Source organism: Marmota marmota, unplaced genomic scaffold (genome assembly GCF_001458135.2).
Source record: "Marmota marmota marmota unplaced genomic scaffold, marMar, whole genome shotgun sequence".
NCBI classification, from domain to species: Eukaryota; Metazoa; Chordata; class Mammalia; order Rodentia; family Sciuridae; genus Marmota; species Marmota marmota.
The window spans coordinates 27,404,359-27,429,220 of record NW_026000082.1 but is presented as its reverse complement, the minus strand read 5'-3'; the positions used below and the strand labels follow the sequence as shown (position 1 = coordinate 27,429,220).

The 24,862-nt window shown below is 54.1% G+C and overlaps 2 protein-coding genes across 3 annotated transcripts in view; both read right to left on the bottom strand.

Annotated features, from left to right (window-relative positions):
- Positions 1–83: 83 nt before the first annotated feature.
- Positions 84–1,654, bottom strand: Eva1b (eva-1 homolog B). Its single transcript, XM_015484859.1, has 3 exons — positions 1,502–1,654; positions 1,052–1,147; positions 84–753 (listed from the first exon to the last, which is right to left on the bottom strand). The coding sequence occupies exons 2-3, from the start codon at positions 1,116–1,118 to the stop codon at positions 329–331; spliced, it is 492 nt and encodes a 163-aa protein (XP_015340345.1). The 5' UTR covers positions 1,119–1,147; positions 1,502–1,654; the 3' UTR covers positions 84–328.
- Positions 1,655–7,846: 6,192 nt separating this feature from the next.
- Positions 7,847–24,862, bottom strand: part of Stk40 (serine/threonine kinase 40) — a 42,164-nt gene continuing 25,148 nt past the window's right edge. For both annotated transcript variants that reach the window (XM_015485266.2, XM_048815753.1), the window contains exons 6-11: positions 24,231–24,283; positions 16,696–16,811; positions 12,133–12,277; positions 11,878–11,997; positions 11,433–11,517; positions 7,847–10,155 (exon numbers count right to left, since the gene is read on the bottom strand). In XM_015485266.2, coding sequence (XP_015340752.1) covers positions 9,937–10,155; positions 11,433–11,517; positions 11,878–11,997; positions 12,133–12,277; positions 16,696–16,811; positions 24,231–24,283 — 738 coding nt within the window. In that variant the 3' untranslated portion in view covers positions 7,847–9,936. The remainder of the gene's footprint in view (positions 10,156–11,432; positions 11,518–11,877; positions 11,998–12,132; positions 12,278–16,695; positions 16,812–24,230; positions 24,284–24,862) is intronic.

Genomic DNA, 24,862 nt, shown 5'->3' with positions numbered 1-24,862 from the left:
GGTGATACAGTTTGGTAAAGGAGTGGAGTTGGCTCTCAGTCCTGGGGACCACTAGTAGCAAGGGAACAGAGGGAGAGACCGAGTCACTGAGAATGCTGCTTTCATTGGTCACTTCACCTCTTCATCGTTTCTTAAGGAGACAAGGTGGGGACTTTGCATCTTCCTCCCACCCGGCCCAGGGAAGGGTGCCTCCCAGAAGGTAGCGCCCATATCCAATAGCACCAGGGGAATTTGAGGGGGGTGAGGCAGTCCAAAGGTCCTAGGGCAGCTCTAGGCTCAGTTGCCTGACCAGTACTCAGCGCCATGCACCATGCACCTGAGTAAGGCGTCAGTAATAGTGCATGCGGCCCAGTGTGCCCGTAGAGCTGGGCCCCAGGGTGCCGGTGCCCAGAAGGTCTGGCTGCCCTGTGCGCCAGATTTCGCGCAGGATCCGCTCGCGCTCCTCCAGCCGCTGCGCGCGCTCCAGTTCCTCAGCAGACGTGAAAACATTGACGCTGAAGGGACCGTCGGGCTCTGTAGCCATCTCCGGGCCAGGTAGCGTGTCGTCGGGGCCCAGTCGCGTCACCGTGTCGTCATCATCCTCATCGTCGTCCTCAGGCTCTACTGTGCTGCTGCGGAGGTCCCGGCGAGAAGCCGGACCCCCGGGCCGCGCGCGGGGCGCGCAGGAGATGCTGATGACCAGTAGACAGAGGGTCAGCAGCAGGCCAAAGCAGACGCCCAGCACGAAGTAGAGGCCAAAGCTCTCGGGGTTAGCTGGCGGACAGAGGGCAGAGGTCATGGAAGGACCTTGACTTATAGGAGTCATTTCAACTTGGAAAGACCCTGGGTTTGGGGCAAGGACGGTAACCCCGAGGTAACCCCGATTTGAAGGACGGCGGGGAACAGTCATCAGGAAATCAGGGTGGGAGGGGAGAGAGTAGGTGACAGGCTGGGAGAGGGTTATAATGGCAGGGGCGTGGAGGTGGGGCGCGACCCGAAGGTGGGGAGCGATCGGGTGGTATAGGGGCGCGGAAGCGTCCTTGTCCCCAAGGCCCTTGCGCCTGGCCCTCACCGCGGATGTGTGCGTAGGCCGCCAGGCTGTTGCTGAGTAGCTCCATGTCTCTTCGGGGGGCGTCCATGCTGCTCCGGGGGCAGCTTCCCTGTCAGCCTGCGAGGTCAGCGAAGTCAGTCCTCCCCTTCAACCCAGCCCAGAGCTGGCTCTGACCGCTTGCCCCTTAGGCAGCTCCTCTCCACGGAGGAGCGGCCCTTTCCACCCCGAGGAAGCGGCTCCCTAACTTGGTCGCAGACCTGGGTCCTGTTAGGGGGAATCCTTCCTCCCGGCGCGGACGCCCCTCCATCCTGGGGAGCAGTCGGGGGAGCCGCAGGAGGCTCCGCCCACCTGTGGGGTCCCCGAAAGGCCCGGTTTCGTCGTCCGGGGCGGGATGCGGGTTGGTGACGACTCCGGGGAGGGGAGGCCGCCCTCCCGAATCTCGCCCGGGGGCCGGAGGCCCGACTCACTCACCGTCAGCGCCCGTTTCCTGGCTGCCCGGCCCTGGCGGGTCCGGCGTGGCTCCCGGCGGCCGCATACACCCGGGGCCGCCGGTCCCGCCCGGTCCGGTCCCAGCCGCCCCGCCCGGCTCGGCTCCCAGCGACGGCAGCGCGGGCCGGACACGGCCGATGGACCAGCGGCGGAAAGTTTCCTCGGAGGAAAGAGGAGGGGCGGGGCGGGGCGGCCCGGGAGGCGGAGGAAGGGCGCCGCAGAGGAAGGGGAGAGGAGCGCGCGGCCGCCGAGGGGTGGCGGTCGGCTCCCCCACAGGAAGCCGCTGGGGAGGCCGCGGGCAGGGGCCGCCCCCAGGCCACCACTAACAACAACAATAACACTGTTATTAATAACGTGCTTTTCTGCCTCGGTGCCAAGCAGCGGGATCAACCCTTTACACGTCCTCCATTTATTCCTAACAACCTATAACGCGAGTATCATTATCTCCACTTCGCAGATAAAGTAAGCAGAGTCATGGAGAGGCCCAAGAACCTCACCGGATGGTCAGGTTTTGAACCCACAGCTCTTTGACCCTAGCACTAAGACTCTAAACCATTTCCCTCTTCCCTACTTCTTTCAGGGGTCTCAGGCAGACCAAGCTCCCTCCCGCATCCAGGGAATACTGCCCCTCCTCCCCGACCCTTCCCAGACCTGGGCAGAGGTGGCCAGCATCTCTAGGCCCTCAACCATCTTGGAAGGAAGGAGGCTCTCAGCCCCTCCTCCCGAGGCCTAGGCATGAGTGTGTCCAGCTGGCCGAGCTCTGATCTGGTCGCGCAGGGTTAATGATTGTTGGATTGTTAAGCCAGGCTGGGGCCAGGCTTGCAGACCCAAACCCTGCATGGGGCCTCTGCTTGTGCAAAAAAGCTCCTGGGCTCCTCTTCACAGACCCCTGTGGCAGAATGCATGCCCCCATCCCCCAAACCTGCTTGGACACACACACATGCATCTCCATTTGGGTTCGGGGTGTTGTGCATGCAATGTGTGATTAGTGTTGCAGCTGGGGTCTTCTTTCTTTCTGCCCAGTACCCTCCTCCCTGCTCCATAGCTTCCCTCCCCCTGGTGTTGGAGCTGGGGTGAGGGGGAGGCCTTCTTGGCGGGAGCCTTAGAAAGGAGGAGGGAAGGAAGGGGGAGAGGAAATTGCAGACATAGCTGAAGGCGCTGCCTGAGGCCTGTGGGCCATCGACCCCCTCCCTGTCCAGGCCGCAGACCCCCACTCCACCACGCCTGAGACTGGGTTCAAGTAGAGGGCAGATCTAGATGGGGAAGTGACTAGGACTGACGCCCACCTGGGTGTCTTTGTGACTGTTTACTCTGCTTCAAGAGGTGACCTGGAGGTATTTCTGCCCACATCTGTGTGGTTGCCTATTTCCATTTAATTGTGCTTGAATCTGTTTTCGGGGGTGGGCATGCCTGTGTATAAATTGACACAGCCCCTAGTCAACAACTGCTGAGAGTGTGTGCCTAGCCCTTCCTCAAAATGGGGATTTGGCAGTAAACAAGACACCAGTCCTTGTCCTCGTGGAGCTGACACTAAATTGGGAAGAACGCATAGTCTTGGGTACTGTGAAGTGTGCACAGGAGGGTGGGCGAGGGTGATGGGGTGAAGGACACCGGGGGTGCTGGCACAGGGACATTTGAAGTGAGACCTGAATCCTGCAAGGGGACAGCCAAGCCAGAATCTGGAGGAGAGTATCCCTGGCAGGGAAAAGGGACCTGGCTTACAGGATCAAAAAAACAGTGTGGGCACCTGTGGGCATGGGAGAGTGACTGACAGAGGGCGACCATGCAGGGGCTTGATTTTGATGATCAGTGTAGTGGGGAGCTCTGGAGAGCTTTAAACAGGTGTCATGGTCCCATGGTATTTTGGAAAGATCCCTGTGGTGGCTGGGGTAGGAAGGGCCACAGGGGTGCGTGAGCAGGTTGGCAGCCATCCAGGCGAGTGATTGCCAGGGCCCCCGACTGGGATGGCTGGCGGAGGAGAGAAAGGAGACTAGTGGTGTTTAGAAGGGAGTTCCTGTGTGGACTTGGACATGAGGGAGGGAAGAATTTAGTGTTGATCTTGGGCCCAAGCACCTGAGGGAAGTTGTGTGGGAAGCAGGTTTTGAGGAAAGTGAGAATTTCATGTTAGATGTTAGATTTGAGGTGCCCATTATATACCTGGGTGGAGGGGTCACAGAGGCAGGTGGAACCCCAAGACCCAGGTACCATTTCCAGTCAGGAAACAATATAGATTTAACACCCAATTAGTGGTGGATTATCTAGGGCAGAGGAGTAGAGAGAGAAGAAATCTGTCTACAGCATGAACCCCCCACACCCAACTCTGGGTAGGGGTGGAGGTTACCTGGAGGAGTCTGCAAAAGTCCAGCGAAGTGGAAGAAAAAACAGGCCAGAGCAAGGACATGAGCAGCTGTGTTACATGGGACTGAGCGGTAAAAAAAAATGCGGCCAGAATCTGAACCTTGGCTTGGGCAACACAGTGACATTGTCAGCGATTCTGGTAGGTTTCCAGGGTTTATGTCCTACCTCTTCAAGGCATGCAAGTGCCGGGCTGATGGCACAGATAGTATAGTTGCTCTATTGTTGGGAATGTGTTGACATGTTTAGAACCTGCTATCTACTTGAGTATTGGTGTGTGCCGTGGCTTTGCTGTATAACCACGTGCATTGAGAGATATGCACCTCGGTTTATGTGGCACCTGCCTGTGCCTCTGTGAGTGTGAACATGCACGCTTGTCTGGATGTGTGCAGGTGCAAAGCCTAGGATATGTTTCTGTAAAGCTGTTTCCATTCATCTCTGTGCTGTACAGATCTCTGTGCACCTCTACCCGTAGGCAAAGGCGTGTCTGTGTCTGGGTTGGCATGGGATGTGTGTGTTTGCCATGGGTCAGGTGTGACTCAGCCCTGGGGAAGCAGGTGGCTATGCTGGAATAAGGTGAGTATTGACAGTTGCTGGTCCCTATACAGAGGGACACACAGTGTCCAGAGTGTAACCTTCCACAGGGGGATGCATAGAGCCAAGCCAGGCCTGGTGGGAGAAGTGGCAGTGTTGCCCTAGAGGGTTCTGAGAAGACAGGGTGGCTCCTGGAGGCCCTGGGGAAGGTGCCTGAAACCTTCAACCAGTGTCATCTGCACAGTCCATCTGCCCTGTGGCTGCCTGCCTGTCCCTGCCTGCTTCTCCTCGCTTGCCATCCTGCCTATAGATCTGCTCAGCCACTGCTTCAGTCTTGTGGTTGGGATCCCTCTGCATGTCTGTCATGGGCCTGTCTCGCTCGTTTCCTGCCTGCATATCCATGTGCTAATCTCCTTCCTACCACCTCCCATGTCTCCCCAGAATTTAGCTACTGCCCGTCAGGTTACCCTCCTGCTGGCTATTTCTCTCCTATCTGCCTGGGAGAGTGGGATTTGTCATTTTATAAAGCACAGAAAGCTCCTAAGAGGAAACCGGAAAGACAGGTCTCCATGGGAGGTCAAAGGGATTGAGATCCAGACTGTGGGGAGGGGCCTCGTGGTGCAGCTTGTTCAGGGACCAAAGCAAAGCATTGCTCCCTCCCCTTGTGGCCCAGCGGGGGCTGGCTCTGGCTGCTCTGCTGCTGACACTGGTCCTCCCCCAACCACAATGGTGGGTTTTGGATGAAGGCAAGAAGGGGCCTCACACAGGGTTTCCTGGGGCCTGCCCAGTGCTCTGCGTGTTTCCACTCCCCCATCGCCCAGGACAGCTGCTGAGACCAGGGTACAAGGAGAAGGAATAGAAATGGATACTAAGTCCCCTCCTGGTGCCTGATGCTCCCTGTGGTTCACAACACAAATCCCATTTGACAGGAGGAAAGCGAAGCTCCCGCGATGAAGACCATGGCTAGTATACCGACCTTAACATCTAATTTAAAAAAATGATGGGGCTGGGGTTGTAGCTCAGTGGTAGAGAGCTTGCCTCATGTGTGAGGCACTGGGTTCGATTCTCAGCACTGCTTATAAATAAATGAATAAAATAAAGGTCCATCAACAATTAAAAAATATATTTTTAAAATGTATGATGGATTTTTTTTTTATCCTGTGATAGAAAATAAAAAGGAATGATGTGGATTTTTGGAATGACCCCTTGCTGAAGGGCGACACCTGTATGCAGGCAGATGCTGGAATGCTGCAGTTGTGTCGTGTGAAATGAACCTGGCTAAGGTTCTGAACAATGTAAAGTACAAATTTCCTCCACTCTACCCAGCAGTTAGATTCCCAGAAAATTCAACATTTATTATGTTGTGCCCTTTGTCTATGTGTGAGATGGAGTTGGATCCTGGCTCTGGTCATTATAAACAGGTTTCCCCTTATGTTGTGCAGGCTGCAGAGTCTGGTGTCCTCATGGGGTTGTCCGAGATCCCTGGCCCCCACCCTCTAAATGCTAGCACTGACCCCAAGTCATTGTGGTGACTACTGCACCCCCCACACCCAACTCCAGTAGATGACAGAAAAGGTTCTTGCTGTCCTCCAAGCAGCTCAGCAATTGAGTTTGGGAGAGAGAATCACTAATTGAGTGGCAGGTCAGGTTTTGATGTGCACAGTGAACAACAAATAAGGGTTCCAGAAGACCAGGTAGGTGTGGCGAGGGAAGGATCTGAGGTGACATTCTGAGCAGCGAACTGCCAAAAGGGTGGGAGCTGTGCAGGTGGATATCTGGGGGAAGAGACTTCTGGAAAGGGTGCCAGTGCCAAGGCCGGGGTGGAAGCTGTGCTGGCTCGGGATGGGAGCCCTGTGTGGTGGGGACAGAGTAGGTGAAGGGGAGGGGTGAGGAGTCAGGAGGTGGCAGGCAGGAGCCTCAGTGTGGACCTTCAGGAGCCATGAGGGCCTTTGGATTCCTGCATGGGGTGGAAGCCACTGGAGGGGTGTGAGGAGTATAGGAGGCACACTCTGGCCGCCGGCTGGTGCCTGTGCCAAAGCCCGGAGAGGGTTAATGCTGGAGTAGGGGCTGGGGTGGCCGGGAAGAGAGACAGATACAGGCTGACTTGGCTCTGGAGCTGGAACAGCTCAGCCACCAGGGCTCTGTTTCCTCACTTCCTTTCCCACTTTAGACAGCTCGGCCGGCAGTAAGTCTGGCTTCTCTGAAACTGCTCTCCCTGAGGACCCTGGAGGCCGGGGGTGGCCAAAAGGGATGGAAACTTCTTAGTTCTTACTTTGTTTTGACCTCTCAGGAGCAGAGGAGGCCGATCACATCCACTTTGGGGTAACTACCTTGCTTCCAGGGAGCCTAGTAATAACTTGGGGAAGACAAACAATCCCCTTCTGATCAATAAATCCACAGTTGTGTGTGCCACTGTGTCAGGCCTAGTTCTCCGTGCCGAGGCCACAGGGGTGAGCAAGACAAAACCCTGCCTGCAAGGGTCTTGTGGCCTTGTGTCGCTGAACATAAGCCTGGCACTGTGTAGGTGCCCGGGAGCCGTCTGCACACTGAGACTGGAGGGGTGGAAGGGCAGGAGTGGGACTGCGAGTGGATTCAGGTCCAGGTGCAGTGGGGTGGGCTGGGAGCCACGGCACCTCCCGACAGGGTGGGTATCCAGGACAAGCAGGGTATGGACCAAAGGCAACAGGTGGAACCAAAGACACCTGGGCTGCTGGGGTGGAGAGGGGCTGTCGGCAGACATGGGGCGAGGGGACTGGTGGCAGAGGGGCTGTCCTGGAGCAAGGGCAGGTACCAGGGCCTTCATACCTCTTGGGGAAGCATCTCTTGCCTTAGACACGTGCCCAGAAAGGATCTGCCCCTTTTGTGCTGGGCCTGGGTGAGGGTCTGGCGGAGGGAGGGGCTGGCTTACCTCTAGCTTCACTGCTCAGGAAATACAATCTACAGTCTAAATTTAGGCATGAGAAGGAAGGAAGCAAGGAAGGAACCCCCTGAGCTTCCTACAGAGGGGAGGGCAGGGAGGGTGGTGCAGGAAAAGGCCTGGTCTGGCCCTTCTAATCCCAGCTGCCCTGGACAGGCATGGACATGTGGGCAGTCTTTCTGGCCACACCAGTCTTTGACCAAAAGAATCAGAACTCTCCAGTTGCAGAGGCTCTGGGACCCCTCCTGCCTGGCCAGGTCAAGCAGGCAGCTTTCATCCCGAGACTTAGCTAGAGGCTGGACAAAGGCCTGGGAGAATGGGGGCTGTACCGAGTCCCCTCCCTGTTCTGGCCACCTGAACACAGGGTGCTGCTTGCTGGCTGGGGTTGGGGTGCCCCTGCTAGCAGAGCCCAGAGCTGCCAGGACCTGCCTTGCTGGAATGGGAAGGGACAGGGTGGGGTGGGGGCCAGAGAGGGAGGCATGGAGCAGGGCAAGAACGGCAGACATACAGGCCACAGTGGCTCCAGATCAGGAAGTTTTATTGCTGACATGCAGGAAGAGTCCCCATGTAGTACAAAAATATGTCTTTATACAAACTTTTTTGTGACTTTTTCCATTTTCTTTACAATAGGACTTCTCCCAGTGTGTGACACCAGTGAGGGCAGACCCGATCTCCTCTCATTTGTTTCACCAGAAGTGTAACCAGACGCACGGGTTGACCTTGGAAGGAACCAGTCTGTCTGCTAGGGCTTTGCAGACCTGAGGATATTGCTTTGAAAAGGAGACAAATCACACATGGAAAGCAGGCCCAAGGGGCTGCTGGGCAGAGGCCCTACCAAGGCAGGCCCTGGCCAGGCCTCAGAGCCTCACTGGAGGACAGTCACAGGGCTGGGAGCCCAGGCCGACTACATTTCTGCTCCCTTAGGAGAATTTTCTTTATCAAATAAATATAGAAAAGAGGCCTCCCCACCCCACAGCACCATGCCCTGGCTCTCAGCGGCTGGACGGCTGAGCTAGAGGCAGAGCTGGGTGCTCAGGGAGTAAGTGCTGAGCTCAGGTGGGCTCCCACAGACCCACCAAGGCAGAGGCACAAGGCGCCCAAGTGCTGGATTGGGAGCATGGGAAGGAAGGGGCGTGGGCGGCCCTGCTACTGCTGGCAAGAGGTGGCCCCATTTTTTCCAGATGGGGAAACTGAGGCACAAGGAGGTTTGGGAACTTGCCCAAGGTCACTCACAGTGAGTCAGTTTTTTCCCCCCCTTGTGTTGGGGGGTGGACAGCTCACACTCTGGGAAACATTGTTGCATCCCCAATGGGGAGCAAGGACAGGTAGAAAGGGCCTTACGCTGCCCAAAGGGGACACTCAGACTCTCTGAGGATACACGGCAGGTAGGCCTCTGGGGAAGGGTCTTTGCTTGGCACCAGAAAGAGCCAAGGATCAGTGAGGGAAACAGGGAGAGGAGGGCATTCTGGTGAGAACAGCATTTCTGGCAAGACGGGCATCCACTTCAAAATCTCGGCTCAAGAGGCAGCAGGGCTGTTCTCAGGCCAGGCGGGCAGGTCCTCAACCCCTGCGATTCTCCCCACAAGCCTCCCACCCCATGGAGGCCCCTGGCCAGGGTCTGTCGGGGGAGACACCTCATCTACTGAGGCAAGGTGGGAGGGGAGACACCCCACGGTTCATTCTCCGAACACCAGGGGTGGAGGCAAGACAGCATGCAAGCAGGGCCCTGTCCCCAGCCAGGCCCACAGTACCCTCCCCAACCCGGTCACAGGCTCCCTTCACATTGGGCTCCATGTTACCTGGTACCACATGAAGGATGGAGAAGGAAGCAGGGCTAACACGCATGTGCAACACCTCAGAAAAGCTACTGAGATGAGAGAAAGCCAAGTTTAGAAAGAACTCCCATCACTGGACACAAGCCCAGTGGGCTGGGAGCAGAGAGGTCCAGCAAGGAGGACCCCTCTTTGCCTGGAGGTGTGGAGGGAGCCCACATGTGGACCATGGACCCCTGCTGTCCAGCCACAGGGACTGGCCACGGGCTGAGCCACCTAAGGATGGGAGAGAACTTGGTTCCAGTAAAAAAATAAATATATTTGAATAAGATGAGGTGAAGGTTTTCCAAAGCTCGGACTGAGGGGCCGGGGGTCAGAAGGGAGGGATGGCGCAGACTGGGGGACTGGGCAGTGTGGGGTGGCACTCATTCTGGGAGCCAGCAGCGAGCTGCACTTTCAGCTTATTTGACTGTGGGGAGCAGCAGCCCCCAAGCCGGGCAGGCGCCAGCTGGATCAGGGCTTGGGGGAGTGGGTGGGCTCCCTCCTCCTGTCGCTCAGTCCAGAGACAGCGTGGTTAGAGACAGAGGTAGATTAAAATGTCATGATTAAAAGCAGATTAGTCATCTAGGCCTCTCAGATTTAAAAACCAAACAATCAAGCAATCATTCCAAAAGGTAGCTTTGTGGTACCTCTGCTGACCCCACATGTGACCTGGGCTGTCCCTGTCCCTGCCCTATCCCTGTTGCAGCCTGGGAGAGTCCAGCACTATAGGGCCCAGCCTCAACAGGGCTGGGGGCCGGAAGAGGTGGTGCTGGGGCTGGTGCCCCTGGCTGAGGCTGCTATTTCCGCAGGTAGCGCTGTGCCAGGATAGCGGTGTCCAAAGAGGTCATGGGCTGTGCGTCATGGCCCAGGCGTCGCACTGGTGGCACGCTGCCGAACTGTCTCTTGGGCACCCAGCTCCGGGCCTCGTGAATGGAGCTCTTCTCCTCGGCCAGCAGCAGCTGCTGCCGCATGTAGTTCTCAAACTCGTATTGAGAGCACTCCTCTGTCACCTTTGCCTGTGAGGCCCAGAGGGACCAAAACAAAGAGGGCAGCAGAGAGAGAAGACAGGGTGAGTATGGCACCTGGCTCCTGAGGTCCTTCCTAGACACCACACTTTGGGCACCACTGAGCCTGGAGCCATGTGTGGGTCCCTGAGTGTTGGCCTCTGGCCGATGGCACGGCACACTGCTGGCTGCCCCTGGGCGTCGCTGCAGCAGGCTTCAGCTGCAGCACACACCTGTGCCCTTTCCCACTCACCCAAGAGAGGTGACATTAGCTTCCTCACCATGAGAGGAGTGGCTGTCTCCCCTCACAAACATTCTCTGAGCCCTGACAGGGGCCAGTGTAGACCAAGGGTAAGAGCAAGGCCTGGGGTGTTTCTATCAGTCCTACACGTGGGGCCCGCTGCTGGGCTCCCCAGACACAGGCAGGCAGTGACTGAAACTGCACCAGTCATCACAGAGGAAGTGGGCTTTAGAATCAGACTTGGGTTCAAGGTTCAGCTCTAACTTCTTCAAAGCTGTGTGACTTTGGGGAAATCATTTTACTTCTGTGAACCTATTTCTACCCTTGGGAAGGGGATAAGAACACAGGCCGTGGGGAGGGCTGACTGAGACATACTGGGGTGGGCACTTGGTGCGTACTAGTGACGATGATTTCAGCTGCTCAACAGCCCAGGGAAGGTGGGAGGTGGAGGATAGGCCTGAAACCTTCTCTTCTCAAGGGCCTAGATGCTTTGCTGTGGTCCCAGGCATGGATCCTCCTGTTCCTGCCCGCCCACTGCTTGCCAAGGTAGGCCAGGAAGGGAAGAGGTGCTTACAGTGTATTTCAGGCCTCGTGTTCCCCCAGGGCTCGGCCAAGCCTGACATTGAGGGGGCAGCCTATGATCACTGACGGTTTCTGCCTGGTGCTCAGGTCCCTACCCTAACCAAGGCCTAGCACTTTCTCCAGTGTAGGGAACCGGGAGAAGAGAAAACTGGGATGAATGAATCATCTGGAAAATGAAAAGCAGGAAGAATGAGAAAGAACCCAGTGAGTCAGAGGGGCAGAGAAATGTGACTTGGGCAGGAAGAGGAAGCTCAGAGGGCCAGGCAGGGCCGCCTGCTGTGGGCCTCCCAGAAGCTGGTAATGGGACCATGGGAGTGCTAGCTGAGGAGGACACAGGCAGGCTGCGGCAGCTCAGGTGGGACACTTTTCTCCTTCCCCACTCCAAGGGCTGGGGAGAAGCTGAGGAGGCCCTGTGCCTGCGAGGGGCTGCCGCCTGGAACCCTCCCCATCTGCCTTCCCCACTCACCTCCTGGGAGCTGTCTGCATTGCTCATCTGGTCATCGATGTCAGGAACCACTTGCAAAGGCCCGCTCAGAGATGACAGGGACTGCCTGCAGGAAGGCAGACTGGTCAGGCTGGCTCCAGGCAGCCCCCACTATTCCAGGCTTGGCTGGGGTCAGACACTCTGGCCTGATACAACTGACTGCTTCTCTGAGCTCATTTGCTCATCCAATAAAGAAGAAATGCTCTTCCTGTGGCGTGGTGGGAATTCAGGCAATGCCCATCCCACAGCTGGCAGGATCTGGCCCTGCGGGAGACGCTCTATCTTGCACTCTGCCTACACTCTCCCAATCTTGCCCTTTGGGAAAATCTGGACATCTGACTGGCAGAGAAATGGGCTCGGAGTGACCTCTTTTCTGCACAGGACAGACAGGACACCTGGGTGCTCAGCCCAGTGCTAGCCCACTTACCATGATGCAATGATAGCACTGAGGGCTTCCAGGACATCGGTAGCAGCCAGGCGCTGCTGGGGGTCAAGGACCAGCAGTTTCCGGATGAGACACACAGTGTTCTCAGAGACACGTCCATCCCTGACCACAGAAATGGAGGAAAGAGGGCTCAGCAGGGCACCAAAGGGCTGGGTCTCTGACTCTAGGGCGCCCTGTGCTGTCTCCCATTATAAGCCCACAGGGTAGGACCATCCCCTCCCTGGACGCAGGACTCACTCGGGAATGGTGTACTCAGCGGCCTTGATCTTGCGGAAGAGCTCCTGTGGGATGCTGTCGTAGAAGGGGAACTGCCCGTAGAGCATGGTGAAGAGCACCACGCCCAGGGCCCACATGTCGCTCGGTTTGCCCCTGTATGGCCGGCCTGGGGGCAGAGAACACCAAACTCAGTGGCAAAAGGGCCATGGACACCCTCAGCTGGTCAGCTAGTGCCTACAATCTCACCTGGGTGTCTCTCCAGCTGCCATTCTCACTCCTGGTCCCCTTCACACACTTGCTCCCAGAGCAAGCACAATGCAGCTGAGCTTCTGCTTGGAGTCCCTGTCGCCAGGAAACCTGGCTCCACAGGCAATACCTTTCCTGACCCCCTCATCTGTGTAGGGAGGAATCACGCTCCACTATGCCACCTGCTCTGACGAACTACAAGCCCCTGGGAGCTGGGCCTGACTTGGTGGCAGCAGAGAGGCTCCCAAAGCAAGTGGTCAATGTTTACAGAACAGCCATGTGGCTCTGGGCAAGTCAGCCACTCCCACTCCCCACTGCTCTCCTCTCATCCCGTGGTTCCTTCATGGCACGGATTGCCACTTTCTTATGTCACTCTCAGCTCCCCCACCGGAAGGCAAGTTCTCAGAGGCAGGCACTGGCTGTGCTGTGCTCCCTGCTGAGTCCAGTGCCCAGAACAGACTTGAACATTCGCTTTGTCAACCTCTGTGTTGCAGTTTCCTTACTCTGTGCCATGGTTTGAATGTCCCATTCAGGTTCACTGAAATCTCATTCCGATTCACCTGGACTGATGGGGTTTCTGGACTAGATCTTGAGGGGGTCTTTTATAAACCAGTCTGACTCTGTGTTACTTTTTTTTTCATTTTACACTTCTGAGGATTGAACCCAGAGGTGCTGTGCCACTGAGCTCATCCTCAGCCGTATTTTTTTTTTTTTTTGGTGTGTGTGTGTGGTGCTGGGGATTGAACCCCGGGCCTTGTGCATGCGAGGCAAACACTCTGCCAACTGAGCTATATCCCCAGCCCTCCTCAGCCCTTATTTTTACTTTGCCATAGGGTATCACTAAGTTGTCCAGGCTGGCTTTGAATTTGTGATCCTTTTTCCTCAGCCTCCCAAAATGGGCCGGGATGACAGGCGTGCAGTACCATGTCTAGCTTAAACTTTTTAAAAAAATTTTTTTTAAATGATTATTTTTTAGTTTTAAGTGGACACAACATTTTTATTTTACATTTATGTGGTGCTGAGGATGGAACTCAGTGCTTCAAGCATGCAAGCGAGCACTCTACCACTGAGCCACAACCCCAGCCCTAGCTTATAAACTTTTATTCTTCATAAATTACTAGTCTCTGGCACATGGTTATTGCAACAGAAAATGGATTAAGACACTAGGAAAGAGGGAAGCAGATTCTAATTCTAATGGAGTCCTTACCTTTTTTTTTTTTTTTTTAAAGTACTGGGGATTGAACTCAGGGGCACTTGACTACCGAGCCAGATCCCTAGACCTAATTTGTATTTCATTCAGAGACAGGGTCTCACTGAGTTGCTTAAGTGCCTCACTTTTGCTGAGGCTGGCTTTGAACTCGCGATCCTCTTGCCTCAGGCTCCTGAGCCCCTGGGATTACAGATGTGTGCCACCACACCTGCCTGAGTCCTTGCTTTTTGACAGCACTGGAAGAAACACTCATTTTACTAACTGTCCTTCACAACTGGATGACAGTCAGGCAACAGCAAAGTTATCTGCCCAAGGCCACATAGCAGGTGAGTGGCCCATGTCTAACTGCAAAAGGCCTGTTGCTTTCCTATTTTCAGGGCAACCAATTATCTCTCCATCAGCAATAGAGCACCTCTCACTGGTCAGTTGCTGCCTGACCCACTCCTCCAAATGCAAAATGTGAGAACCACTGAAGCCTTCCAAGCAGTCCAGGCCTATGATATATCCTGTGGACTAGCAGGCTGAGGCAGTCCAAATCCCCACAGACAACTTAGCTCTCTATGGTGTGGAAGAGATGATTCTGGACACTTGTCATTTCACAAGGAGCCCAGCACTGCCTGGGCAACACCACTTTTCTGGGTCACCCTGTAGTGGGTTGTTCAGGAAGTGGTGGCACAGGCCTTGGTTTGCACCTTCATGGAGTGCCATGGAACCTTCTTATCAGAGCCTGTCTCTACATCTGTTAAGGGGATGGTGCTACTGCCAGCTGCAATGGCTGTGTGGGGGAAGAATCTGCTTTGACTATATGGCAGGTGGTTCTGTAGAGACGAGCCCCTCCCAAGTTCTCTCAAGGCTGCAGTACAGAGAAAGGCACAGAGGGCTAAGGTCACATAACCCAGGCCTCTGGTTCCCCTGCCTATGACTCCTTCTGGTGCAGCAGGTTCCTTTGTTTCCTTCTCCACGACTACTAGCACAAGTCTAGAACAGCAGCCAGACAGGTCACAGGTAGCCGCATGGAGGCCACCATTGCATAGCACCACCAAGGAGGAGCCTTGACCAGAGCTGGTCCCCAAACCAAGTCCTGCAGATTGTCTCAGACCCCACCTCACATTCCTGAGTAAGGGAGAAGCCTGGCTAACCTTTCTGGCTCAGTCACCTATAGGGATGCTTTGGGGACAATCATGGAGGGTTGTGCTCAGCAAGCTAGGATGCATCCCTGGCACCCAAATCCTTCCAGCAGAAGCTGGGAGTCCATCCAAAATGCCCAGGCCTGGGGTGTGGCAACACTGTCCCTGGCACATGGGAAGCTCTGGTGGAGGATGATAACTTACTGGTCATCATGCTTTCTCCAGCAAAAGGCCACAGCTCAGGAGAGGCTTCCAAGGGGTTACAAATGTTTGTGGCAAGTCACAGCAGCCTGCTCCCAGGATGACATGTGACTTGGGAAGAGGCTGGTCCTGTTGCTACAAGGAGAGGGTGCATACAAGTGTGTTGGGGATGACCTGAATGAGAGGTGGTCTAAGTCCCTGGTTCCTAAGAGACCAGGACTGGAGGGATCCAATTTTGCAGAGGACCAGGGGAACAGGGAAGGAAACAGAGTCTACAGTGGAATAGGGGCATGGAGCTTAATGGGAGGCATGCCTGAAACGAGGCTCAGTTTTCAGATTTACTGTTAGCTATGATTTTTTTTTAATATTTGTTTTTTAGTTTTTTGTAGGTGGACACAGTATCTTTGCCTCACGCATGCCAGGCGAGCGTGTTACCACTTGAGCCACATCCCCAACCCCTTAGCTGATATTTTAACAAGAAACGTCATCTCTCTAAGCCTTGGTTTCCTCATCTATTAAAAGGGACTTGGGCTATTTCCCGTGTAGGATAGCTGTGTGGTTCTAAGCAAATTATGTACACCATGTGCTCAGCACAGTGCCTGCCATTTGGATATATGACAGCAGGTGACAGCTCAACAGTTTACATATTCGTGTACTGCCTGCTTCATCCCCGTAGAAAGGGAGCTCCCTGAGGGCAGCAGTGTTCATCTGCTTATTCACTGCTACATCCAAAGTATCTAGGGGAGCTAAGGATGGCTATGCACGTTTGCAGTCCCAGCAACTCAGGAAGATCTCATGACTGCAGATAGCCGGGGCAACTTAGTAAAAACCTGTCTCAAAATGAAATATAAAAAGGGCTGGGGTGGGCTGGGGATATAGCTCAGTTGGTAGAATGCTTGCACAAGGCCCTGGGTTTGATCCCCAGCACCACACACACACACACCAAAAAAAAAAAAAAGGCTGAGGAGTATCCTCAGGAGCAGAGCATCCCTGGGTTCAATCCCCAGTACTGGGGAAAAAAAGTTCCTAGAACAAGACTTATAGAACAAAGGATCTGGTAGGCCCAGCAAGGACGAGTAGAATGGATGCATGAAGTCCACTGAGGTGTACCTGGTTGAGGCTGGCTCAGCAGCTTCCTTTCACACCTGAGACAAATGGTGTTTCTCAACAGCCCATGTTGATTGAGCTCCTGTGATCAGGCCTCTGCCCACCTCTCTCCAACTTCCATCAACTAAGCTCACTGTCTGAGAGTCTGAAGTTCTTCCAGTGCACCATGCTACCTCTGGGATACTCAGCCTAAGCCAGGTCACTGGCAGCCCTGCCACCCCCACCCCCCCACCAACGCCCCAAGGAGTTCATAGTTCTCTTTAAGATCGCAGCTTAGGGGCTGGGATTGTGGCTCAGTGGTAGAGTGCTCGCCTAGCACGGGCGGGACCCGGGTTTGATCCTCAGCACCACATACAAATAAAGGCATTGTGTTGTGTCCATCTCCACCTAAAGAATAAGTGTTTAAAAAAAAAAAAAAAAAGATCGCAGCTTAAATGTCACTTACTGGGAAAGCCCTGCAAGTGCCTTCTTAGGGTCTCTGTGAAATTCTGTGTCTTTCCCTCCTAGCACTAATCTCATGCATGAGTGTGACCAGTCCATCTTCCATTAGACTGCAGATTTTGTATACGGAGGAAGAGTACTGGTTCGGGCCACCAGTGAAGCTCTAGCACCTATCCCAGGGCCTGCTGACAGGCGGCACTTGTTCAGCGTGTGCACTGCTGTAGAGCCCACCTATGTGCAGCCCACACGTACCACTGAGCACATCAGGACTGATGTAAGCAGGGCTCCCTCTCTGGTCCTTCAGCAGGTCCCCCTCACTCACAAGATGCTTCCCGAGGCAGAAGTTAGTGATGGTTATCCGATGTGTCCTGGGAAAGGGAGGTAGAGGGTGAACAAATCTTGGTGTCAATAGTCAGGGGTACTAGACAAGAGTGGGGCACCCCGGCTGGGCTAGCCATTAATCCTGAACAAAGGCAGTAGGCTTCTCTTCAAAAGGCAAAACAGCTGCCTCCATCCCAGGGAGCATAGAAATCCTAATCACATCCTTTTCTGGCCACCTGCTGAAATGTCCAGCAAGAATCTGTGCTGCTCTACCCTCTGTGTTGCAGGGGCTTTCTCTGAACCTGGCACTCTGGCTGAGGCTCAGGGGGTACAGACCAGGGCTTGCTTAGAACAATTTTCAGAGATTTCTCCAAAACAGCCTCACATGATATTCTAGGTTGGGAGTGATCTAGAAATTTAGTTAGATTCCTTCATTCACACATTAGAAAATTCTAGCAGAGGTGAGTGACCTTAAAACCTTCCCACTCTGCACTGTGTGGTGGTCAGAGGGCAGCCCTTGAGCCTCCAACACCCTGCCTCACCAAATCCTTCAACCACTGCAGAGAAGGCAACAGAGCAGAAGAGTGTGCCTCCCCAGGGATAGGCACACTTGGGGATCCTGGCCCTGCAGGTACACTTTCCACGTGCCCTGGGACAATGTGGAAGCTAGTCCTACGCTGTGATGGTGCCAAGGACCCTGCTAACAGTACAGCCCAGCCTTTCTGGTGGGTGCTGGGTTTCTCCAAGGAGCCTCTGGCCTGTGCTGGCATTCAATCAGCCACAGTACAGGGGCCGAAAAAAGCCTGAACCACCCCAACACTCTTCTCATCCCTGCAGTTCTCAGAGGCTGACAGGACACCAGGGAAGGAGAGCAGCACAGCTGTCACTGCACAGAGCAGCAACAGCATGCCTGCAGTTACTCTGACTTTCCAAAAACCCACTACAGGCTAGAGCATGCCTGGCAGATCCTGCCATTATTAGAAGGATGGCCTGGGAACCTTTCTGGGCAATTCCAGGACAGTAGGATCTTTGTCAACAAGTGGAACCAGCAGATGGCGAGAGACCCCTCATTCTTATGAGCAAACAGAACTTGGCTTTCTCCTCTTTGTGGCAGAGGGTGCACACTGGTGTAGATGCAGGGTGGCTGGGTGACAAGGAGCCTAAATGCAGGGGGATGGCCTACCCACTTAGGACTGAGTCTTCAATGGCCCTTTCTAGGCTCCAAACTACTGTTCCAAGGCCCCCCACCCCCGACTCTCCACCTACTACTGGGGGTGAGGTCTTCTACTAAGGGCAGTCCATTCCAGAGAGCAGGCCCTGTGAGCTGGTGAGGCCACTTGGGGTCCTCAGGCAGGCTGGGCGAATGGAGCTTTGGGCAGTTGGCCCTCTACTCAGCTTCCTCCCAAGAGAGTGCTGGACACGGACAAGGGCCCTGTGAGGGCCGGGTAGCAGGCAGCACTTTGCCAGGTCTGACACTCCCTGGCATGTGAGGCACGGGCCCAACAGATGCTGAGGATCACAGTACACTGGGCTCTGTGGGCCAGCTGAGGCCACCAAACTTAGAGGGCATACTGCAGTGTCACATGAATAAGATAATATGGCCAGGGCTGGGGTTGTTGCTTAGTGGTAGAGTGCTTGCCTTGCATGCGTGAAGCACTGGTTTCGATCCTCAGCACTACATAAAAACAAATAAATAAAATATTCTTTCCATCTACAACTAAAAAAAAGAAAAAGAAAAAAGATAATGTGTTCATGAGCTGGTTTACTCCAACAATTTTCAAATCCCTGCAGCACGGTGGAACGCTTCCTGGTGTTTTTCACCTGGAACAACAGAGTCTGGGCTAGGAGCCACTAACATTAGCATCAGGTGAGGAACATGGTCCCTTCAGGTGGAGCAGGTAGGCACAGAGAGGTCATTTAGTCAAGACAGGGTTGGACTCTCCAGGAAGACCCTTGGCATAAGTTGGGGTGCTCCTACATGCTTTGGGGAGTTCCTGAGAAGGTGGGGGGCACAATTTATTTTGGAGGAAATGACCAACGTGGGGAGTTCAGGTGATAGAGGATTCTGGAGTTCATCCTTGGGTGGCACTATTGCCCCCTTCTCCCAATCCCCCTTGTCATTATCAGTTGAGCACTTAGTAAGAAAGAGGCCTGTTCTCGCCCCTCACGCAGCCTAGCAGGGAGCCTTTCTCACTGCCTTGTTTCAGATGGTGCAACTAAAGCACAGAGAAACGGAGACTTAAGGTTCTATAGCTAATGAGAAAGGAGTAGGGTCCAACCCTAGGCTGTAATATCCAGAGCCTGCCACCAGGACTGACTGACGCCCAGCTGTGTCTCTGGGCAGTGCCCAGCATATGGCTGAATTTTCCTTCTGTTCTTTCAAGGCTGACTCATCCTGTGTTTTGTACTTCAGACTCTACCCTGACCCAGAAAACAGGATTCCCTGTCTCCGAGAGTCTTGGGGCAGTGGCTCTGGGCTCTGAGCCTTTCTAGGAAGTTCACAATGTGGACTAAAAAGAAGTCCTCAGGCCGGACGTAATCCCAGTGGCTTGGGAGGCTGAGACAGGAGAATCGTGAGTTCAAAGCCAGCTTCAGCAATGGTGAGGTGCTAAGCAACTCAGTGAGACCCTGTCTCTAAATAAAATACAAAATAGGGCTGGGGATGTGGCTCAGTGGTCGAGTGCCCCTGAGTTCAATCCATGGTACCAGGAGAAAAAAAAAAGTCCCCAGAGAGGAGCCTTCTGCACACTTGGGGGTTAGAGGGATCCACTGGCTCTCTCTAAGAGGCCCCCATGGGGGGTGCCAGTGAGGAAGGGTACCTCCTACCAAGCTGTCTTGTCCCTGTGTCAGCTGGGTGGGTACAGCAGCTGGGGGTATGGCAGCAAGGGAAGCTTCACAGGGGCCAAGCTGTCTCTTTACAGCACAGTCTCTATGGTGGGGAGGACGTGGGCTCAGAGGTGCAGGGTGTGTGGCTAAGGGTGGATTTCCCCAGAGTTGCATCCAAGAGGCTCCAGAGCCCTGCAGCTATCTCGGGGAATTCTGCTGGCAAAGAGCTTGATGCAAACAAAGGCTCTTCTGTCCTCTGCATTCCCAGTGGGAATGTGGGTTCCAGCTCTCACGCAGGCCCACCCTACAGAATTGTGACTGGTGGCCAGAGCCTCAGAGTGCAGGCAAAGGGTCTCAGCAAGGGTCATGAGTACCTTGAGAAATGGGTGGCCCCAGCTCTGAACCCCCTATGTTTTTGCCTTGAACATAAGACTGCTTGGGCCTCTGGTCTGGAAGGTTCCCACAGAGCAGCACTGTATTTTCTCTTCCCAGCCACTGAAGCTGCAAGTGTATCCTGTGGGCTCTGAGGCTGAAGACAGCAGGAGGACCAGCTTAGGGGAGGGGACAGTTGGCTCAGGACTCAAGATCTTTGGGTCCTTGTCCTTACCTCCTTGCTGTGTGACTCTTGCTAAGCCTGTTTCCCTCTGTGATACAGGGAGAATACTAGTGCCTGACTCAGGACCATGTTGGCATCTACCAAGGGAAGCCCACTGAAGGTGGCTGGCCTGTGCCTGCTACATAGCAAGCTGCCATCATCCTCATCCTCTGCCAGGGGCTACTGATGGGAAACCCCAGGAAAGACACTATCCATGAGGCAGTGGGTGACGACAGGCCCTAAAGCACATGTGCCAAGGTGGCTGAACCTCTTTGCCATGGCACGAGGTGGGGCTCAGGAAAGAGTGGCTGGGACTTGGGTTGAAGGGGGGCCCAGGCCTGTTCTACCACAGAAGTGCCTGCAGTCTCTCCCACAGGAAGCAACACGGCAGCCTTGAGACCTCCCAAAGCTTGGCAATGCTCCTCTGCCACCCGCCACCACCGCCAACGTGGGCCGGGTGGCTCGCAGCTATCCTCAGGAGTCCCAGATCTCCTAGCTGGTCCCCACAAGAGAGTGAGGACAGTGAGGGGTAGAGGGGGGCGACATGCGTCAGCAGGGTCTGCTCTGAGTGAGTCACGCTTCAGCTATGGCCCTCTGGGCTACCACAGTGTTCCTTTCCTCTTCTAGGAATTGGTATGCAACTTGCCAACACAAAAGGAAGGGGGAAGGAGAAGGAACCGTGGCCAACCTCACATAACCCGAAAGAGGACTCAGGATTTCAGCCCTTTCCTTTAACCCAAAGCCTGGGGAAGCTGACCTTGCAGCCACTGCACAAGCACTACTCCCCTTTCCTTCCTGGGGGTGCTCTCTGTCCCGCTGCAGAGAAGCAGTGAAACGCCATGGCCTGCCTGCCTCTCCTGACTAAGAGACCAAGAAAGTAAGGCCTCAGAAGGAGGGGTGTGTCAAGGACACACGGGGAGCAGGGAGGAGTTCTGCATCACACCCCCTTCCCTGCTTCTGGAGCGCCTGCTGTTTAAATGAAAGGCAGTCATTTATGGGGGTGTGTCCTCTGCCTGGTCTAAGACTCAGAAAAGGGAATTATCAGATTAAGGAAGTGTGACCTGAGCAACACACACCCCGCCACAGAGCTGCTACAGCTGTACTGGTATGTTCCAGAGGTATGACCTCCCGATTATGTTCCAGAACCTAGGGAGCCAGGGGAAGTGAGGAGAAGCAAACCCACCAGAGTCACAAAGAGGCCCAGCATGCTGGGGATGGAGCTCAGTGGTAGAGTGACTGCTTAGCATATGCCAGGTGCCCTGGGTTCCGTCCCTAGCAGTGAGGTGGAGGGTGGCGGGGAGGGTGCTGGTTTGCTTGGCTAGCAGGAGCCCTGACTCCATGTTCCCCTGAAAACCCTTTGGATGCTCACTTAGAGCAGAGTGGCTGCGGTGGAAGTCCTGAGTTCTCAAGTCCACCTGGACAGAACATACGTCATATATCCAGAAGCTATCTCTTTGTAATCAGGGGCCGGCAGTCCAGGGAAGGGCAGTGACTGGCCCAAGGTGCCACAAGACCTAGGGTTGTGCAGGACCCAAGTCTCCCTCTAAAACAATACACTCCCCACAAATGAGGCCTTGGTGGCCAGCACTGTCCAACACCTGTGCTTCTCTTGTGATTCAGAGGTGGGGCTGTGAACTGCTGGCCACCCTCATCAACCATTCACCACACAGCAGGCCCCATCTCCAGGGGAAAGCCAGCACATGGCCTGTCCTCCTGTCTCTCAGTCAAAGGAACCTCCAGGCCCCACTGGATCAGCACTCAGGGGTACCCTTCTGATGAATCAAACCCCTACAGACAGTTTCACATCCACTTATTTGCATCTAAAGCCACTCTTTCCAGGAAAGTAAAATCATCTCCACTTTCACAAATGAGGAAACAGGAGCTCAGGTAATGTTTAGGCCAGGCACAGTGGTGCATGCCTGTAATCCCTGTGACTTGAGAGTAGCAAGACCCTGTTCTCAAATAAAAAAAAATAATTAAAAAATAAAAAGGGTGTAGTTCATTGTAAAGCACCCCCTAGCTTAATGCCTAGGAAAACACACACACACACGGACAAACTCTCATGGTCTCCAAATATAAGTAAGAGACAGCAACCCTGGGACATAAGCCAGGTCTGACCCCCAGGTCATGCTCCTTCATCTTCCCTAACTCCTCACTTAGCCAGATGGGGTTCAAGCAGCCCTGGAATTTCCTGTTTCCCTCCCTCTGCCCTTCAGAGAATGACAGGGTCATGTTCTCATCTCTGTATTTTCTCAGGCTGGCAAATCTTTACTCGTCCTTCATAAATCAACTCAGCTGGCAGACTCACTACCCTTGCATGTGCACCCACATTTGTCTTCAATCTGTGCTGTCTTTGGTCACACCTCATCAGATGCTGATCTCCCTGGGGGGTAAGAGCTGCAGCACCAAGATCTGTACTAGGGGTTGGCAGAAGGATGGAGACAGCTTGGCCATCTGCTGCCCTCACCCTCCTCTCCAGAGCGTACCTCACTGCAGCTTCTTTTCCCCTGACCATTGTGGTTTTACAGGGACAGCAGGCTCAGGGCCCTTCCTGGGCTGGGCTGACCACATCACGAAACAAATCACCCTGTCATTTCTGCTGTGAATCTGTACTGCTGGCCATTTAGAAGTTTTTGAGCCCACTTAGAGGTGAGAGAGTAAAGGAGGGAGACTCAGAAGAGCAGGTGAGGGGAGATGCTCCCTTCCTAGCCCTGAGGTTTCTAGGACTGTGGTGGCCCAGAGCAGTCCCCTCCAGACCTGTTTTACCTGAGTCTCTGCCTGATTGATGCTCCTCTACCACTTTTTTTTTTTTTTTATTGGGAAGGGGTATATATTCCCCAAAGATAAACTTAAAATAACCCTTTTTACTCTAAACTTTTTAAATTTGGATTCATCAGGACTTAGTGCTGCGGAAAGGCATATGTGTCCAAAAAATGTACATAAGCCCAAGGTACTTTGGAAGGATATTCTAACAGGACAATGGAAAGGTCCTGACCCAGTAATTGTCTGGAGTCGGGGGTCTGTTTGTGTGTTTCCACAGGGAGAACAGCAGCCGATTTGGATTCCAGAGAGAAGCTTGTGTGGGAGGCTTGTGGAAAGCCGGTGGTGGCAGTTGAGGCTCTGAGGATTTTTCCTGAGAGGCTGTTTTGTTTGGCGTGTGTGGTTCTAAAAATAAAGTTAGTTTCTTTTGACAAGTGGCTTCTGATTGTGCCCAGCCAGACTGCGGCAGCCTGAGATCACTTCAAAGTGGCTCAGGCCCTCTGTTGGGGTGGATTGATGACCTGAGATGGTCCTCTGCCTTGGTTCACAGATATTACTGGGATAAGTCACTCAGATGTCCCCCAAGACCAAGGTGTTCTCTTTCTGATGCTGGAGTGCTGGTTTCTGACCACTCAAGAGTTGTGCCCTCTCCAGGAAGTTCCAAGGGCCAAAAGAAACTGCTGCTTACTCCAGGCTATGCCCCTCCTTAGGCACAGCACTTCCAGAGTCTGGTGGTTGTGAGGCACAGAGGTCATGCCCCCTTTCTCTGAGCTGGGAGGTCTGACGGGCATCCGGCTCCCACACTTTCAGGCTGAGGGTCTGCTGTGACTTCCCTGTGCTTCAGCCTTCCCCTTGTCTCAATGCCACCTTTTCCTCTCTGAGCGCTCTGCCCAGTGAACCTCCTCACACACATCCCGTCTGTTCCCTGAGGAACCCGACCTATGGCAAGGTCTCCTTTCACTCATTTCTTCACCGTTTGTTCATTTTTACAGTTATTTACTAAGCATGCACTAGAAGCCAGGCATGACCAATGATCATGTCATGCTGGGGCTGACAGCCCCAATCCTCTCCAGACCCGCTCTGTGAGGCTCTTTATGTCTGGTCTCAGTGAGCATCAGATTCCCATGTGGCAAAGGACAGAAGCAGCCACCTCACTCCAGAACCCTGGGATTGTGGGCTTTTTTGAGCCAGGATTCCCATGGGAAAATTGCAGGGCACTAGGTAGCTGTAGCCTGTAGCCTATCCTAACTCCAAAGTTATAGCACAGAAGAGGAAACCGTCTTACCTTTTATTGAGCACCATGTTCCCAAGTTTCAGGTCTCTGTGCACAATATTTTTCTGAAAACCAATAGGCATATGGTTTGCACATGAAAGTTAGAGGTGGACTGGGGCCAGCCTATTAAAATGGGGCTCTCCAGGGTTTTGAAGGAAGGAAAAACCCTAGGATGTGTCTCTTAGACCTCATTAGCCATGTGTCTAAAAGGATAAGCCAGGCAGTTTCCTTAAGTCCTTCTTCCCTCAGGGCAGAAGCTAATGAATGGGTAAAGTCACTATCTTTGGTACTGGAGATTGGGGGGGGGGGGGGCGGTTTACCACTGAGCGACATCCCTGAGCAACTTTTATTTTTTATTTTGAGACTCACTGAGCTGCTTAGAGCCACTCTACGATGCTGAGGCTCATTTCAAATTTGTGGGTTTCCTGCGTCCCTGGGATTACAGGTATGTGCCATTGTACCTGGCAACTTCTTTTTTTCTTCCACCAACCATTCCATGGAAACAAGCTTTGGGCTGGAGTTAGGGCTCAGAGACAGCTGTCTTGATTCTGTAATCAACTACTACAGGCTCAGAGCACCAAATATTTGTGTCTGGAAGAGGCTCAGGTTTCTCTACCCCCATACCTAGGGGTGCCTAACATCCC